We start from the raw sequence: 14,203 nt of genomic DNA, 5'->3' as shown, positions 1-14,203 counted from the left end.
TGCTCCTACACTGCGAACCAACGATCCAATCGAAACAACTCCTTTTGCGAACGACTAAGTGAATCCTTGAAAGACAATAGCACGAACTTGGTATAAATACGTCCGTCGATTCACCAACTCTACTTTTTGAATTATCCCAAATCAGACTTCTTTCGCAACTCAATACTTAGAGTCAGATCTCAATAATCAAGCTACCCTATTGTCACTCTTCGTCTAGCAAGGCACTTTGTTCCAAAAGCCACTATGTCTTTGCCGCGCCGAGCTCTGATCAGCATAACTTCTGCTCATGGCACCTTATTCAAGGGGAAGGAGACCACCGGTCTCTTCATTAGCGAAGCGCTGCATCCTTACAGCGTCTTAACGGCAGCTGGTTTTGAGGTTGATCTCGCTTCCGAGACTGGTACATATACCCCTGACTGGCTTTCGACACAGCCAGATTTCCTCAACGGCGAAGACTTGGACATTTGGAATAACGCCAAGAGCGAATTCCGCATGAAGCTCGACAACATGACAAAAGCCGCTGACCTCGATGGTAACGCATACGGGCTTTTCTACGCGTCTGCCGGTCATGCCGCCCTCATCGATTATCCCACGGCCTCTTCTCTTCAGCGAATCGCAGCGCAAGTCTGGGCGAATGGAGGGGTGGTCTCTTCTGTCTGCCACGGACCAGCACTTTTCGCCAATCTGATCGACCATAGCACCAATGAGCCCTTGATCAAGAACAAGAGAATCACCGGGTTTACTACGGAAGCCGAATCCTCCATGGGGATCATGGATGAACTCAGAAGCTGGGGTGCTGAGATGGTGGAGGAAACGGCAATTCGACTCGGGGCGACATGTGAGCTTTTCACTCTTTCCTCCATCCATGGCCCAGCCATTGCTTGGTGGGTGAGTTCTTCGGATCTAACATTGAAAACAGATGTGCGTGCCCCTGGTATCTGGGACGACTTTCATGTAGTTGATGGTCGCCTAGTGACAGGCCAGAACCCAGCCAGTGCTACATCCACTGCTCAAGCTGCCGTTGAGGCTTTCGACAGCGCTTTAAGCATGGTATTTTAAGATGATATGAGACTTCCTGGTGTAGAGAGAACATATGCTTACTGGTATGATTCAATGGATTTAATAGATTGACAGGATCATAAATTCTCCGGTGATGGAATCGTTTTCCAAGCACCTTCTATCTGAGGCTTCTGTGTAGCTTATTGATGTTGTCAAACCTTTCACGACGGACGCGGGAAAGGACGTGAAGTCCAAATATCATGCAAAAAGAGAAGTGACCGACAAACTCATATGATTATTCAGAGCCTGTGCAGCGCAGCCTCAACAGCCGGAGCAAGTCTTTTTTTCGAGGTGGTTACAGATTGATTGCTAGGTTCGTTTAACCTAACATTCTTTAGTCATGGCTGCAAAATATCAAGCTCAGAAGGCGGTGGACTGCTGGGAAGAGATTCGAAGAGTGAAAGCTTAGAATAAGCCAACTCGTCCTGCTTTTGGTACACGAAAGCCACGTTGCTACCCATAAATGCGGAAATGACGCCATTCTTGGTCTCCGATGAAAAGGTCTATCTCCGATGACTAAGAGCGGGATGACAAATTAGGAAGAACCACTTAAATGTGTCATTATCAGCGGTACGGGAGATCGGGTTGTCCCGGAATCACGGAGCTCCTGCACGCTTTGTAAGGCGCCAAGCCGGAGTTGCGGAGTTGCCTCCGGCTGACTCGCCGATTCATGTGTGGGCCTTCTCAAAAACAAGGAAACAACTAGAATAGCAAATGGTATTTAACGATGAAAGAAACCTCAGATTGACTTGGTGAAATAGAGACATATTGCAACCGTTTTTTATTTTTTAAAACAGCGACTTGCAAAGATTTTCCTCGCTATCCGTTGACATATCCCGCCTCAAGTCGACATACCAGCACCATCAACCATACGGCAGCATAAATCATCAACTCAACATGGCATCGCCTAACATTACGGAAAGCAAACTCTTCAAGCCTTTGAAGCTTGGCAATACACAACTTGAGCATCGGATTGCTCTAGCACCGTTGACCCGATACCGAAACGATGCAAACCACGTGGCAAAACCTTTTGTTCCTCGATACTACAGTGACAGAGCCTCAACTCCGGGTACTTTGATTATCTCAGAGGCCACTGGCACTTCAATGCCAGAGACTGGAGTACCGCACGGCCCAGCCTTTGTCACAGACGAGCAAGTTGCTGCTTGGGAAAAGGTCATTGCTGCAGTTCACGAAAAGAAAGGTGTCTGGTTTCAGCAAATCTGGGCTCAAGGGCGAGCTGCAGACCCCGACTACCAGAAGCAGCGCGGCTACAAGTTTCGTTCCTCAAGTGCTGTGCCCATGGAGCCTGGCGCAGCTGTTCCTGAGGAAATGACTGAAGAAGAGATTTTGCAAGTTATCCAAGACTTTGCGGACACCGCCAAGAGAGTTGTTGCTGCAGGCGGCGATGGTGTTGAAATTCATGGAGCCCACGGTTACCTACTGGACCAGTTCCTCTCGGACTCCGTCAACAAGCGTACAGACAAATGGGGAGGCTCTATTGAAAACCGGGCTCGGCTTCTTCTTGAAGTCATTAAGGCAGTTGTTGAGGTCATCGGCGCTGAAAAGGTGGCACTTCGACTCTCTCCGTATGCATCGTTCCAAGGGGCAGAGTCGTCTGATATCCACGGACAGTACACATATATTGTCAAGGAACTGAAGAAGATGAACGTTCCCTTCGCCTATCTGTCGCTTGTTGAGGCTCGAGGCGACCCGGCCAAGCTTTTGAACACTACGCACGATCCCAAGATTGCTCAACAGACACTCGACTTTATCCTCGATATCTGGGATAACTTGTCCCCCGTTGTTGTGGCTGGTGGTTATGGTCCCGAAAGCGCTGCCCAGGCACTTGATGGGCACTACGCAAAGTGGGATGTCATCGTTGCATTTGGAAGAAGCTTTATTGCAAACCCCGACCTTGTCTGGCGTTTCAAGCACGGCGTTCCACTCACAAAGTACCATCGATTCTCGTTCTACATCAGGGGATCGGAGATTGGGTACAACGATTACACATTTAGCCAGGAGTACATTGACGCACAGCGCGAATGGGCTTTGACGCATTTGGCTTCAAACTCGAAGTAGTACTAGAATCGTTACTTTGATTTGCATTTTCTGGGTAGAAAAGCATTAGAATTCAGAGCAATATCCATGTCGTTTTCGCCAATAGAAACATTCTGTTTTTTAATCATGATATTCCCATATCATGATACCGATATCACGCTCTTTTCCTAGACCCGTGCAATTCTGTGATTTGCACCTTACCTGGTATGTTGCGTCTGGATCTCTCGAAACAATACGTCAAGCTTCACGGCTCTAGCATGCTCGGTGTGTATATCGCCAGAGTCATCGACCTGATTCCATGCAAACATGATTCCTTTGGAGGCGTAAATCATGAATAGCGAGCTGAAAGGTGCAGACTGGAGGAGAAGACATGGGCATGGTCATCACTGGTTTCGAGATATATGGTCAAGCACTTAGTTGACAACATGTTTGATGTACGGGACTGAAGAGCTTGAAGATCTAGATGCCAAGCAGCCAATGAGCCTAACCGCCTTTTAATTGCCTTCCTCTATCGCGAATGCGGGGCATCCCTGGAAGTGAACGACTGACGGAAGATTGATGCGAAATTATCAAATCATACTCAGTCAAGAAGAGGCTTTGTATAAATGACCCAAAGCTTGTCAACATGGATCTCAGACTGATTCTGCGTTCTAAAAAGTAGATACGTAACTGATTATTTGAATGACAATTTTAGCCAAAGTGCGATTGCCTGAGTTCACTTGGCAGAAGACTGAACGCGAAGACGAAGGTCAAGTCCCATTTCGAGGACACTGAGCAGCGGACTCAACCGTGGACCAATCAGATCACAAAGAAACACGGCCAAACTCGCCCGGCATTTTTACTCATGGGCCCGAACAATCTAGCCAATTTTAGTCCAGATGCCAAGATTGACTTGTCTCAATGATTCCAGCAGCAATGAACATGAGCGCAAGACATGGCAATCTGGTGTCCTCTCGCACAATTCGGGGGTCGAAAATGTCCGTAGTAAGGGAATTCTGGCCGGTGGGATTGACTTCTCGGTCAAGGAATAGCCTAATCGCCGATTGGGATGCATCTTTTTCCATAGCGTATCAGCGCCATCGCGCGGCTTCGTGGATCTATGACGAAAGCATAGCTTAAGCTTACCAGATGAGGCTCCCTGCTTGAAGAAGAAAAGATCTAGTGGTATCCACTTGGCCGATATCTAACACCAGTGTCGCGCTGACGCGACCGACGTGGTCTGCGAGTACTTGGTTATACGTCGTCATAGATCTCAACTAGACCAACGGTCGGCGGAAACAGATGACCGACGCCGTTAGTTCACTACAGTTGGAATCGAATTTTATTGCTCGCGTCTACCCCCTGAAGATGCAGTCGATATTCTGGAACCGGCCTAGTGTTGACTGGCGTTTTGTTGGCATGTGGTTTTAACGAAAAGCAACAATCCATCGGCTCACTGAGACAATATTATTTACTCACGGGTTCCCGTCAACAACGTCCTCTCCGCTAGGCCTTCTGCATCCGTGATGTGCACTCCAGTTGCTTGATCGCCATCACGTTGCAGGACACCATAGTGGTGTATCAACTCCAATCTGCTTTTGGGAAAACATTGATAGCCATCATGGATGAGAAACCCACGCCTCGGGACACCGACGTCCCAGGCGGCTTCCCAGAGACGCCTAGTCTTGCTCCGACCAGCGGGCGGCCTACGCCGATGACATTGTCTAGTCACGGCCAGCACTACGCTCACAATGCCACAAGCACACAATCAAGCCAGATTACCCGGAACACCACGAGTTACTTTGCCACGACATCACGTATCCGCGACGACACGTCTTCTTCTACTGTCACGCTTTCTGGCAACGGTGTTGCGGTCTCGAGTAGCCGCAGAGCTTCGCGAGCAGAAGATTTGTCTGAAAAGAATGCCCCCATCGACGATGAATCGGCGGCATCCTCTCCCTCCGCAAATGCTCTATCGCCGACGGACAATACTCACTTTGCGCCCCTCAAGACCCATGTCAGCAATAACAAACGACCAGAGGCGCGCAGGCAAGGAAGCAATTTGACCGAAGATGACCTTTTTCGAGTACTATCTCGCCGTCGAACCAATGCCACGCACCAGTCAGATGCTGAACAGGAAGAGGAGCAGCAAGAGGTTGAACGTCTCATGTCTCGGATATTTGGTCGAGCTCGACAAGAACAGAGCGAGGAGGAGAAAACGCGGCACAGTGGAGTTGTTTTCCGCGATCTCACGGTCAAAGGCGTTGGTCTCGGGGCCAGTTTACAGCCCACGATTGGAGACATCTTTCTCGGATTTCCCCGCAAGATCAAAATGCTTTTCACTCGAGGACCCAAGGCTGCATTCGCAAAGCCTCCGGTCCGGGAGCTGATCAGTCACTTTGATGGTTGCGTACGCCCTGGAGAGCTTCTTCTTGTTCTTGGACGTCCAGGCTCAGGATGTAGTACTTTCCTCAAGGCCTTCTGCAATCAAAGGGCAGGGTTCCAGGCCGTTGAAGGCGAAGTCACTTATGGAGGCGCCCCCGCTGAGGAGATGAGCAAGAGTTTCCGCGGAGAAATCATCTATAACCCAGAAGACGATCTCCACTACCCAACCCTGACTGTCAAGAGAACCCTCAACTTTGCACTGGAGACGAGAACCCCTGGCAAAGAATCAAGACTTGACGGTGAGAGTAGGAAGGATTATATCGAGGAGTTCATGCGAGTTGCCACGAAGCTCTTCTGGATCGAGCATACCCTAGGCACGAAGGTTGGAAACGAGTATGTCAGAGGCGTGTCGGGCGGTGAAAGAAAGCGTGTGAGCATTGCAGAGGCTATGATTACTCGTGCATCCGTTCAAGGTTGGGACAACTCAAGCAAAGGCCTCGATGCCAGTACAGCCGTGGAGTACGTCCGATCGATTCGCGCCATGACAAACATGGCAGAGACATCAACGGCCGTGTCGCTTTACCAAGCCGGCGAGTCTCTTTATGACCTTGTTGATAAGGTACTTCTCATCGACAAGGGGAAGTGTCTTTATTTTGGACCCTCCGAATCCGCAAAGCAGTACTTCATCGACCTCGGCTTCAACTGCCCAGACCGATGGACGACTGCAGACTTCCTAACTTCGGTAACCGACGAGCACGAGCGCCACATTCGAGAGGGCTACGAGTCCCGAATTCCAAGAACCCCCGAGGAATTTGATTGGGCATACAAGAATAGCGAGGCCTACAGGAGGAACATCCAGGATGTGGAAGAGTTTGAGTCTCAGCTTCACCAGCAGGTTGAAGACCGCCGCCAGAACGAATCAAAGAAAACCGAGACCAAGAACTACGAGATACCCTTCCACAAGCAGGTCATCTACTGCACCAAGCGCCAGTTCATGGTCATGGCTGGGGATCGAGCGTCCCTTTTTGGCAAATGGGGCGGGCTGGTGTTCCAAGGTCTCATCGTGGGCAGTCTGTTCTATAACCTCCCAAATACCGCTGCTGGAGCATTCCCCCGTGGAGGAACCTTGTTTTTCCTGCTTCTTTTCAACGCGTTGCTTGCACTGGCGGAACAGACGAGTGCGTTTGAGTCCAAGCCCATTCTGCTCAAGCATAAATCCTTCTCTTTCTACCGCCCAGCAGCTTTCGCCATTGCCCAAACCGTGGTGGATGTGCCACTTGTATTCATTCAGGTTATTCTTTTCAACATCATCATCTATTGGATGTCCAATCTTGCGAGAACTGCGTCACAGTTCTTCATCGCCACGCTTATTCTCTGGTTGGTCACCATGGTCACCTACGCTTTCTTCCGTGCCATTTCAGCTTGGTGCAAGACCTTGGACGATGCTACAAGATTCACCGGAGTATCTGTCCAGATCGTTATCGTCTATACAGGCTACCTTATTCCTCCAACTTCGATGCGTCCCTGGTTTGGATGGCTGCGGTGGATAAACTGGATCCAATACGGCTTCGAGTGTCTCATGTCTAATGAGTTTTACGACCGAGAGCTCCAATGTGTACCGCCTTACCTCGTTCCTCAAGGGCCGAACGCCTCGCCGGCATATCAAGGCTGTGCGCTTGCTGGAAGCCCGCCTGGCCAGACAATCGTGCCCGGCTCTAGTTACATCGAAGCATCCTTCACATATTCTCGTTCTCACTTATGGAGAAACTTCGGTTTCCTATGGGCTTTCTTCTTCGTTTTTGTAGCCCTCACAGCCTTGGGCATGGAGCACATGAAGCCGAACACTGGTGGTGGCGCTATCACCGTCTTCAAGCGTGGACAAGTCCCCAAGAAGGTGGAGGACAGCATAGCCGCTGGCGGCCGTGGCAAGAAGGATGATGAAGAATCTGGCGAAGCCAACAACAGTACGCAAACAATGACAGCCGACACTGCGAAAAAGGAGAGGAGCGACGAGGAGGCAATGGAACAAGTGGCTCGGAATGAGACGGTCTTCACATTCCGCAACGTCAAGTACATCATACCTTTCGAGAAGGGAGAGCGCACGCTCCTGGATGATGTCCAAGGATACGTCCGGCCTGGAAAACTCACTGCACTTATGGGTGCCTCCGGTAAGTATTGATCTAGTCCAAAGATTGCTCACTTGCAATTGCTAATGCCTCATAGGTGCTGGCAAGACGACTTTGCTAAACGCCCTGGCTCAGCGCCTCACATTTGGCAAAGTCACTGGTGAATTCTTGGTCGACGCTCGACCACTACCCAAGTCCTTCCAGAGAGCAACTGGCTATGCAGAGCAGATGGATGTGCACGAACCTTCCGCGACGGTTCGAGAAGCTCTCCAGTTCTCGGCGCTGTTGCGGCAGCCCCGAGAGGTCTCCAAGAAGGAGAAATTTGATTACTGCGAAACCATCATTGATCTTCTCGAGATGCGTGATATCGCCGGAGCAACGATCGGCAAAGTCGGCGAGGGCCTGAATGCGGAACAGCGAAAGAGGCTCACCATTGGAGTGGAGCTGGCATCGAAGCCTGAGCTCCTCATGTTTTTGGACGAGCCCACGTCTGGTTTAGATTCCGGCGCTGCATTCAATATCGTCAGGTTTTTGCGCAAGTTGGCAGACGCTGGCCAGGCCGTGTTGTGCACAATTCACCAGCCGTCAGCTGTGTTATTCGAGGAATTCGATGAACTCTTACTTCTCAAGGCTGGAGGCCGAGTTGCATATCATGGGCCACTCGGACGCGACAGCCAAGAGCTGATTCAATATTTTGAGTCAAACGGCGCGCACAAGTGTCCTCCAAGCAGCAATCCAGCCGAGTACATGCTGGAGGCAATCGGTGCTGGTGACCCGAACTACAAAGGGAAGGACTGGGGTGATGTCTGGGCGCAGTCCAAGCATAAGGACGAGAGATCCAGAGAGGTTGATGAGATGCTGGCAAGGAGGAAGGATGTGGAGCCCTCAAAGAGCCTCAAGGACGACCGCGAATATGCCATGCCATTGACGACTCAGACGGTGGCGGTAGTCAAGCGTTCGTTCACTGCCTACTGGCGCACGCCCAACTATATTGTCGGAAAGTTCATGTTGCACATCCTTACAGGTCTCTTCAACTGCTTCACTTTCTACAAGATTGGTTATGCGTCCGTCGACTACCAGAATCGGCTATTCTCAATCTTCATGACTCTGACAATCAGTCCGCCGCTCATCCAGCAATTGCAGCCAGTCTTTCTGCAGTCCCGCCAAATATTCCAGTCGCGCGAGAACAACGCAAAGATCTACAGTTGGTTTGCTTGGACGACAGCGGCAGTTCTCGTCGAGATTCCCTATGCTATTGTCGCCGGAGGCATCTACTTCAACTGTTGGTGGTGGGGTGTGTTTGGATGGCGTCTTCCCGCCTTCAACTCCGGCTTTGCATTCCTCTTGGTCATTCTCTTCGAGCTATACTACGTGAGCTTTGGCCAGGGCATAGCCGCATTCGCTCCCAACGAGCTTCTCGCATCTCTCTTGGTTCCCATCTTCTTCCTCTTCGTCGTCAGTTTCTGCGGTGTGGTTGTACCAGCTGCTCAACTTCCTACGTTTTGGAGGGCTTGGATGTACTGGCTCACCCCTTTCCACTACCTTTTGGAAGCCTTCCTCGGAGTCGCCATCCATGATCAACCTGTTCAGTGCGAGTCTGGCGAGTTTGCAAGATATCAGCCTCCTCCCAACCAGTCCTGCGAAGACTACACCGCGCCTTATATCCAGCAGGCTGGTGGATACGTTCTGACTGGAGATGGGGGCATCTGCGAGTTCTGCCAGTATGCGACGGGTGATGAGTTCGGCGCAGGCTTCAGCGTCTACTACAGCAATATCTGGCGTGACTTTGGCATCTTCTGCGGGTTTATCGTCTTTAATTACGTCATAGTCTATGTCGGGACTTGGCTTAGGTTCAAGGGGAAGAACCCTTTCAAAAAGCTTATGATGAAGAAGAAGAAGTAATAGGGTGGCAGTTGGTTATGGCCAATGTCTTGTCAATGTTTAGAGGATTCGTTATGGATAGTAGACCTCCTGGATAGCGAGGTGTGGTAAATTAATAGATTGTATCACTGAAGAGTTGCGCCTGATATCAATGAAATGATTCGTTTCTGATGGAAACTATCGATCTCAACGAGTTTCGTACAGTTCGCAACATGAGACTTGCATCTTTGCTGGGCCATGCCGAGTAACTCCCGACATCGCTCCTTGTATCATGAACTTTCACAAGTAGCCGAATGGTGAACAAGGGTTTTGACATTGATTCAATTGCAACGCTGGTGTATGATGAGGGAATCTATAGAGGGAAGGAAGAACAATGTGTTGATTGCAGTCAATATGGCAGCCTTAGTTCTTGAAGGCGCCGTTTGTCAACTCATCCTCCAGGTCGTAGTAGACTTGGAATTCGCAGTAGCAAATCTCCGGGTCACTCTCAACGTCAAAGTTGAATTGCGCCTCCTCATCCGTGATGGGAACCTTTGCCAACCCGTTGGCGCCGGCAGCCTCGGCCAGGAGCTGCACGCGACAGCTTCGCTCCATGGAGGTGTACAAAAAGGCAGCCTCATCAACGGTACGTCCAACCGTCAGCAGACCGTGGTTTCTCAGAATGCAGCCCTTGCCCTTGGGGCCCAATGCCTGCGCGATCAGCTCACCCTCCTCAGGACCCAGAACGACACCGCCGTAGCTGTTGTAGACGCTGTGAGCTTCGCCAAGGAACTTGCAGGAGTCCTGGGTCAGCATCTCCAGCCTACGTCCAAAGACCGACCAGGCCTTGCCGTGGATGCTGTGGTTGTGGCACACGGCGTGAACGTCGGGGCGAGCCTTGTGCACGGCAGCGTGAATCAAAAAGCCAGCCGTGTTGGGGGGCTTGCTGCGGTTGCCGCCGATAACCTCGCCGTCGAGGTTGACGAGGATCATGTCGCTGGCCTTGAGCAGACCAAAGTGCTTGCCGAGAGGGTTCGTCCAGAAGGCATCGTGGTGCTCGGGGTCTCTGACGGAGATGTGGCCGCTCATGCCTTCGATGTAGTCTTCACGGTACCAGTGGCGGAAAGCGGCGGCCATGTGTTCGAGTTGCCATTGGCGCTGGGAGGCGAAGTCGGGGAACTTGGGGATACCGGCGAGAGCGACATCGCCGTGGGACATGGCCTGCAAAGGCGTCTTGTTGGCGAGCTCATGGCCGTGCTTGGTGTGCGATACCTCCTTGGGGACGATGGCGGCGGCGCGGGCCTCGATGGACTCGGTATCGCTGACAACGGCAGACGGAGCCATGGTGGGTCTTGTGGTCGGTGCGCCGGTTTACGGAGTCTGAAGGGTAACGGTCTCAATGCGAAAAGTGAGCACAGCGTCTCTCCGGCCGTGGTTTCTGAACGTATCTGTTTCGAGATGAAAGAAGCGAAAGCTAGGTTCAATGAGGATTTGTGAGTTCAGGTGTATTCCAGATAAAGTTGATCTGGGGAAGTTCTGCAATAATGATGGCCGCCGATTGATAGGCAATACGCCACTTACGAATGGAAGACAGAAATGTCCATCGGAAGATGTTACCCAGTGTTTGGCCGGAGCGGGGTTGCGGGTCTTGATAAGGCATGACCGGGATCGCTCACACAAAGTTAGGACCGGATACCGGAAACCGGGAAACCCGACCGGCCCGGTTCAAACTTCGGATGGCCGGACAAGGAATACTGGGGTTGGGAAGGGGCCCCGCCTCCGCAACGGGCGGCTCAATCGCCGATAAGAGAGAGGCATCTCCACGGGCACTGCGAGTTCGGGCCAGGCTTTCACTCATTCATGGCATCGCGGCTTCGGGATTCACGCCTGGTCAAGCTTGGCTCAGAGGTTGAAGAGTGAGACGTGGTATGTTGGAAGAAAAACGTCGCGACAGGGTATGTTACAACTAGTCCATGCAAATTCCATCCGCCCGTCATAAACCAAAAAAACTCTCTTGTACAGCGACCGTCGTTGTCGTCGTCGTTACGCAAATGCTTTTATTTACCCGCGCGCAGCTCTCGACCGTCCGGCTCCGAGCCCGTCTCCTTTGCTTTCCTGGAGAATGGAGCGGGAGGTTATTCCTTGCTCTGCTTAGCACATGTGCCGGATGTCGCATTAGTTCGTCATTAAATAGCAGTATTTTGCTCGTATTCAGCAGTTGTCGATATGCCACGTCGATACATCTACCGCTTGGCCTGCAACGCCTTGTCCAAACACTGGATAATCTGATGAGAGTCAGCACACGCGATACGTGATCAAGCAGCATTCAATAGGACATACCTCATCTCCCCAAACACCTTGGTTGCTAAGATAGCGACCCATGCCTCTCACCAATTCGAGCTGCTCCTCGACAGTCAAGCCAGTGACGGCCATCTCCATGACGCTGCCGAGATTGACCTTGTGGAGAGCAATAAAGGAATGGTAATACATGTAGGTGAAGAAGCCCATGATGAACTGGCAATCCATGCGATCCGTCATGCCGCCGTGTCCCGGAATGGAGTCACCAAAGTCCTTGATCTTGAAAGTGCGCTTGAGCCCAGAAGCGAAGAACCCGCCAAAAGGTGCGATGAGAGAGGCAAAGGTGGCCAATACCAAAGTGTGCAGCTGCATTGGAGCCACAGTGAAGGAGAAGGTCTGGTGCATGTTGGGTGGCAGGAAGAACAGAGGAGGCAGGCTGTACGTCTTGGGGATGAAGACGGGGTTCCGGGTACACTCAAGACCAGTAAAGATGTTCGCGCCGAGATCCTGGATTGTTGTTAGAATATTAACAACGTTTATCTAGGAGTAGCGTAGGGTACTCACGTTGACCGGGCACAAGAAGAAGTCGGAGCGCATCAAGACGTTGGTCAGAAGCATGCCAAACAAGATGGTGAAGGCCCAAGCGCCGACAAAACCCTCGACAGTCTTCTTGGGGGAGAGGGCGATGAGTTGCGTGCGGCCAAAGGTGATGCCGCAAAGGTAGGCCCAGATATCGTTGGTGATAACCATGGCAGCTGGGAGGAAAAACCAGATCATGCCCTCGAAAACGTTGTTCATGATGAAGTGAGCCTGGACGACAATGAGGTACAGAGCCATGTGAGTCCATGCGAATTGGGTGAATTGAAACTTGTAGTGACCATTCTGGAGAGAGGTGACGAAGAAGACGAAGCCTAGCGAGGTCAAAAGTCAGCGCGTGCTCGAAAGAAAGGGTATATTCTGGAGTGTTTCGAGAAAGGACGTACCAAAGATGTACAGTATGAAGCTAATGAAGCGGTGGTGGGTTGCCAAAGGCAGCAGAACCTTGTCGACCAAGACGATGTGCTTGAAATAGTAGATGACGCTCTCGCCGTAGAGGAAGTACATGGTGGTTGCCAGCCAGTACCAGTTGAGGCTCTTGGAGGAGCGTAGCTGGCGGGCGCGGCTGGGTACGCTGGCGATGGCGATAACCTCCTTGAAGGAGATGATCTGGATAGCAGTCATGATGCAGATGATGTAGATGTGGCCCATGAAGAGAGCAGTGAAGAAGCCAGCGAACATGACAAAGGTCCAGAAGGTACGGGTCAGGAAGTTGGCCTTCTTCTTCTCGTATGCGGCTCGCTTTTCCTCCTCGGGTGATTGGGGTTGCTGTTGCAGGCGCAAAAGGTTAGCTATGTCCATACCATGTGAACGGGGTCGCGGTCATGGTCATGACCATGATGATGATGATGGCGCTGGCAGTCGCACTGAGGCCGTGCAGATGCATATTGTAAATCTAGAGCTTACCTCTACAATGTTTTCCAGAGCTGCGCCAGACCTTTGCTTGGTGGGCGAACCATCTTCACTGACATCGCTGAAGCTGGAGCGGCGCCCCTCGCCGTGACCATTGGCCTTGTGAGGGAACTTGACGCCCCTCCGTGTGCGGGCCATCATGTCTCTATTTACGGTTCCGCAATACTCGAAAGGATAAGAGGTTTCGACGAGTCGGCCTCGTAGGTAACTGCGATACTAGGTGAGGTTGGTCAAGCCCAGTTGGTGGGAGAAAGGTCAAAGGTCGTGGTTAGTCGTCGCGAAGCAAAAGCGGGTGGTTCGGATGCGGCGATGGGAAGAGTGGAAGCGGAGGGTCGGCGCAAATTAGACCGTTGGATCGCAAGAACAGGCGATGGAACGGATTATCGTCGAGTTGTCGAGACACGTTGGAAGAGCAAATTCTAGTCGAGTCCCAAGGCGTGAATGCGCAGGGTTGAGCTCGGAATCGCAGGCGGTCGTGTGTGACGTGTTGGAGAAGCGGATGGGAGTTGTCGGCGTGGATGGATTTTTTGTTGAACCCGTACGGAGCAAGGTAAGGTAGCGTAGACCTGGGAGGGAACGCAAAGGGCCAAAGGCTGACCAGAGCAGAAGGGAAGGGCGGAAAGCGGGAAGGCACAGCTGGCGCAGAATCCCCGAGTGGACCCACCTCCTTCCCACGCCTGAAGCGGGCTGCTTCGGCTGTGTCCACGTTCACGGGACTCGGGCTGTTAGGTAGGTAGGTACGCTGCGTTGCTCCTTCCTCCAATTAAGGTACCTAAGTACTTTTATTCTATTATTTGTCTCACTTTTACCTGTACTTTCACGATTTCTATTCTCAAAAGATTTTCTGTTGTTATTTTCCCTCTTAATCGTTATCCCAGTTCCCCAGATGTTCTATCTAGATACCTACCTACAGTCTACGTTACAGATTA

General features: G+C 51.4%; 5 protein-coding genes across 5 annotated transcripts; 3 read left to right on the top strand and 2 right to left on the bottom strand.

Annotated features, from left to right (window-relative positions):
• Positions 1-243: 243 nt before the first annotated feature.
• Positions 244-1,059, top strand: CPAR01_11663 (IgE-binging protein; the record flags this gene model as incomplete). The annotated part of the gene is made up of 1 exon (XM_060495922.1): positions 244-1,059. One exon carries the CDS (start codon positions 244-246, stop codon positions 1,057-1,059), a length of 816 nt encoding a protein of 271 aa, XP_060346270.1.
• Positions 1,060-1,956: 897 nt separating this feature from the next.
• On the top strand, positions 1,957-3,138 carry CPAR01_11662 (NADH:flavin oxidoreductase/NADH oxidase; the record flags this gene model as incomplete). Its single annotated transcript, XM_060495921.1, has 1 exon — positions 1,957-3,138. One exon carries the CDS (start codon positions 1,957-1,959, stop codon positions 3,136-3,138), a length of 1,182 nt encoding a protein of 393 aa, XP_060346269.1.
• A 1,579-nt stretch (positions 3,139-4,717) lies between these two features.
• On the top strand, positions 4,718-9,509 carry CPAR01_11661 (ABC-2 type transporter; the record flags this gene model as incomplete). The annotated part of the gene is made up of 2 exons (XM_060495920.1): positions 4,718-7,649; positions 7,705-9,509. 2 exons carry the CDS (start codon positions 4,718-4,720, stop codon positions 9,507-9,509), a joined length of 4,737 nt encoding a protein of 1,578 aa, XP_060346268.1.
• A 381-nt stretch (positions 9,510-9,890) lies between these two features.
• CPAR01_11660 (class II Aldolase and Adducin domain-containing protein) lies at positions 9,891-10,811 on the bottom strand (the record flags this gene model as incomplete). The annotated part of the gene is made up of 1 exon (XM_060495919.1): positions 9,891-10,811. The coding sequence occupies one exon, from the start codon at positions 10,809-10,811 to the stop codon at positions 9,891-9,893; it is 921 nt and encodes a 306-aa protein (XP_060346267.1).
• An 899-nt stretch (positions 10,812-11,710) lies between these two features.
• On the bottom strand, positions 11,711-13,412 carry CPAR01_11659 (cytidylyltransferase; the record flags this gene model as incomplete). Its single annotated transcript, XM_060495918.1, has 5 exons — positions 11,711-11,752; positions 11,808-12,272; positions 12,330-12,676; positions 12,749-13,130; positions 13,269-13,412. The coding sequence occupies 5 exons, from the start codon at positions 13,410-13,412 to the stop codon at positions 11,711-11,713; spliced, it is 1,380 nt and encodes a 459-aa protein (XP_060346266.1).
• Between the last annotated feature and the right edge of the window lie 791 nt (positions 13,413-14,203).

The sequence above is a fragment of the Colletotrichum paranaense genome (assembly GCF_030867605.1).
Source record: "Colletotrichum paranaense strain IMI 384185 chromosome Unknown Scaffold_9.1, whole genome shotgun sequence".
In the NCBI taxonomy this organism is placed as follows: Eukaryota; Fungi; Ascomycota; class Sordariomycetes; order Glomerellales; family Glomerellaceae; genus Colletotrichum; species Colletotrichum paranaense.
Note: the sequence above shows the minus strand (reverse complement) of the source record. Positions and strands in the feature narration are given on the sequence as shown.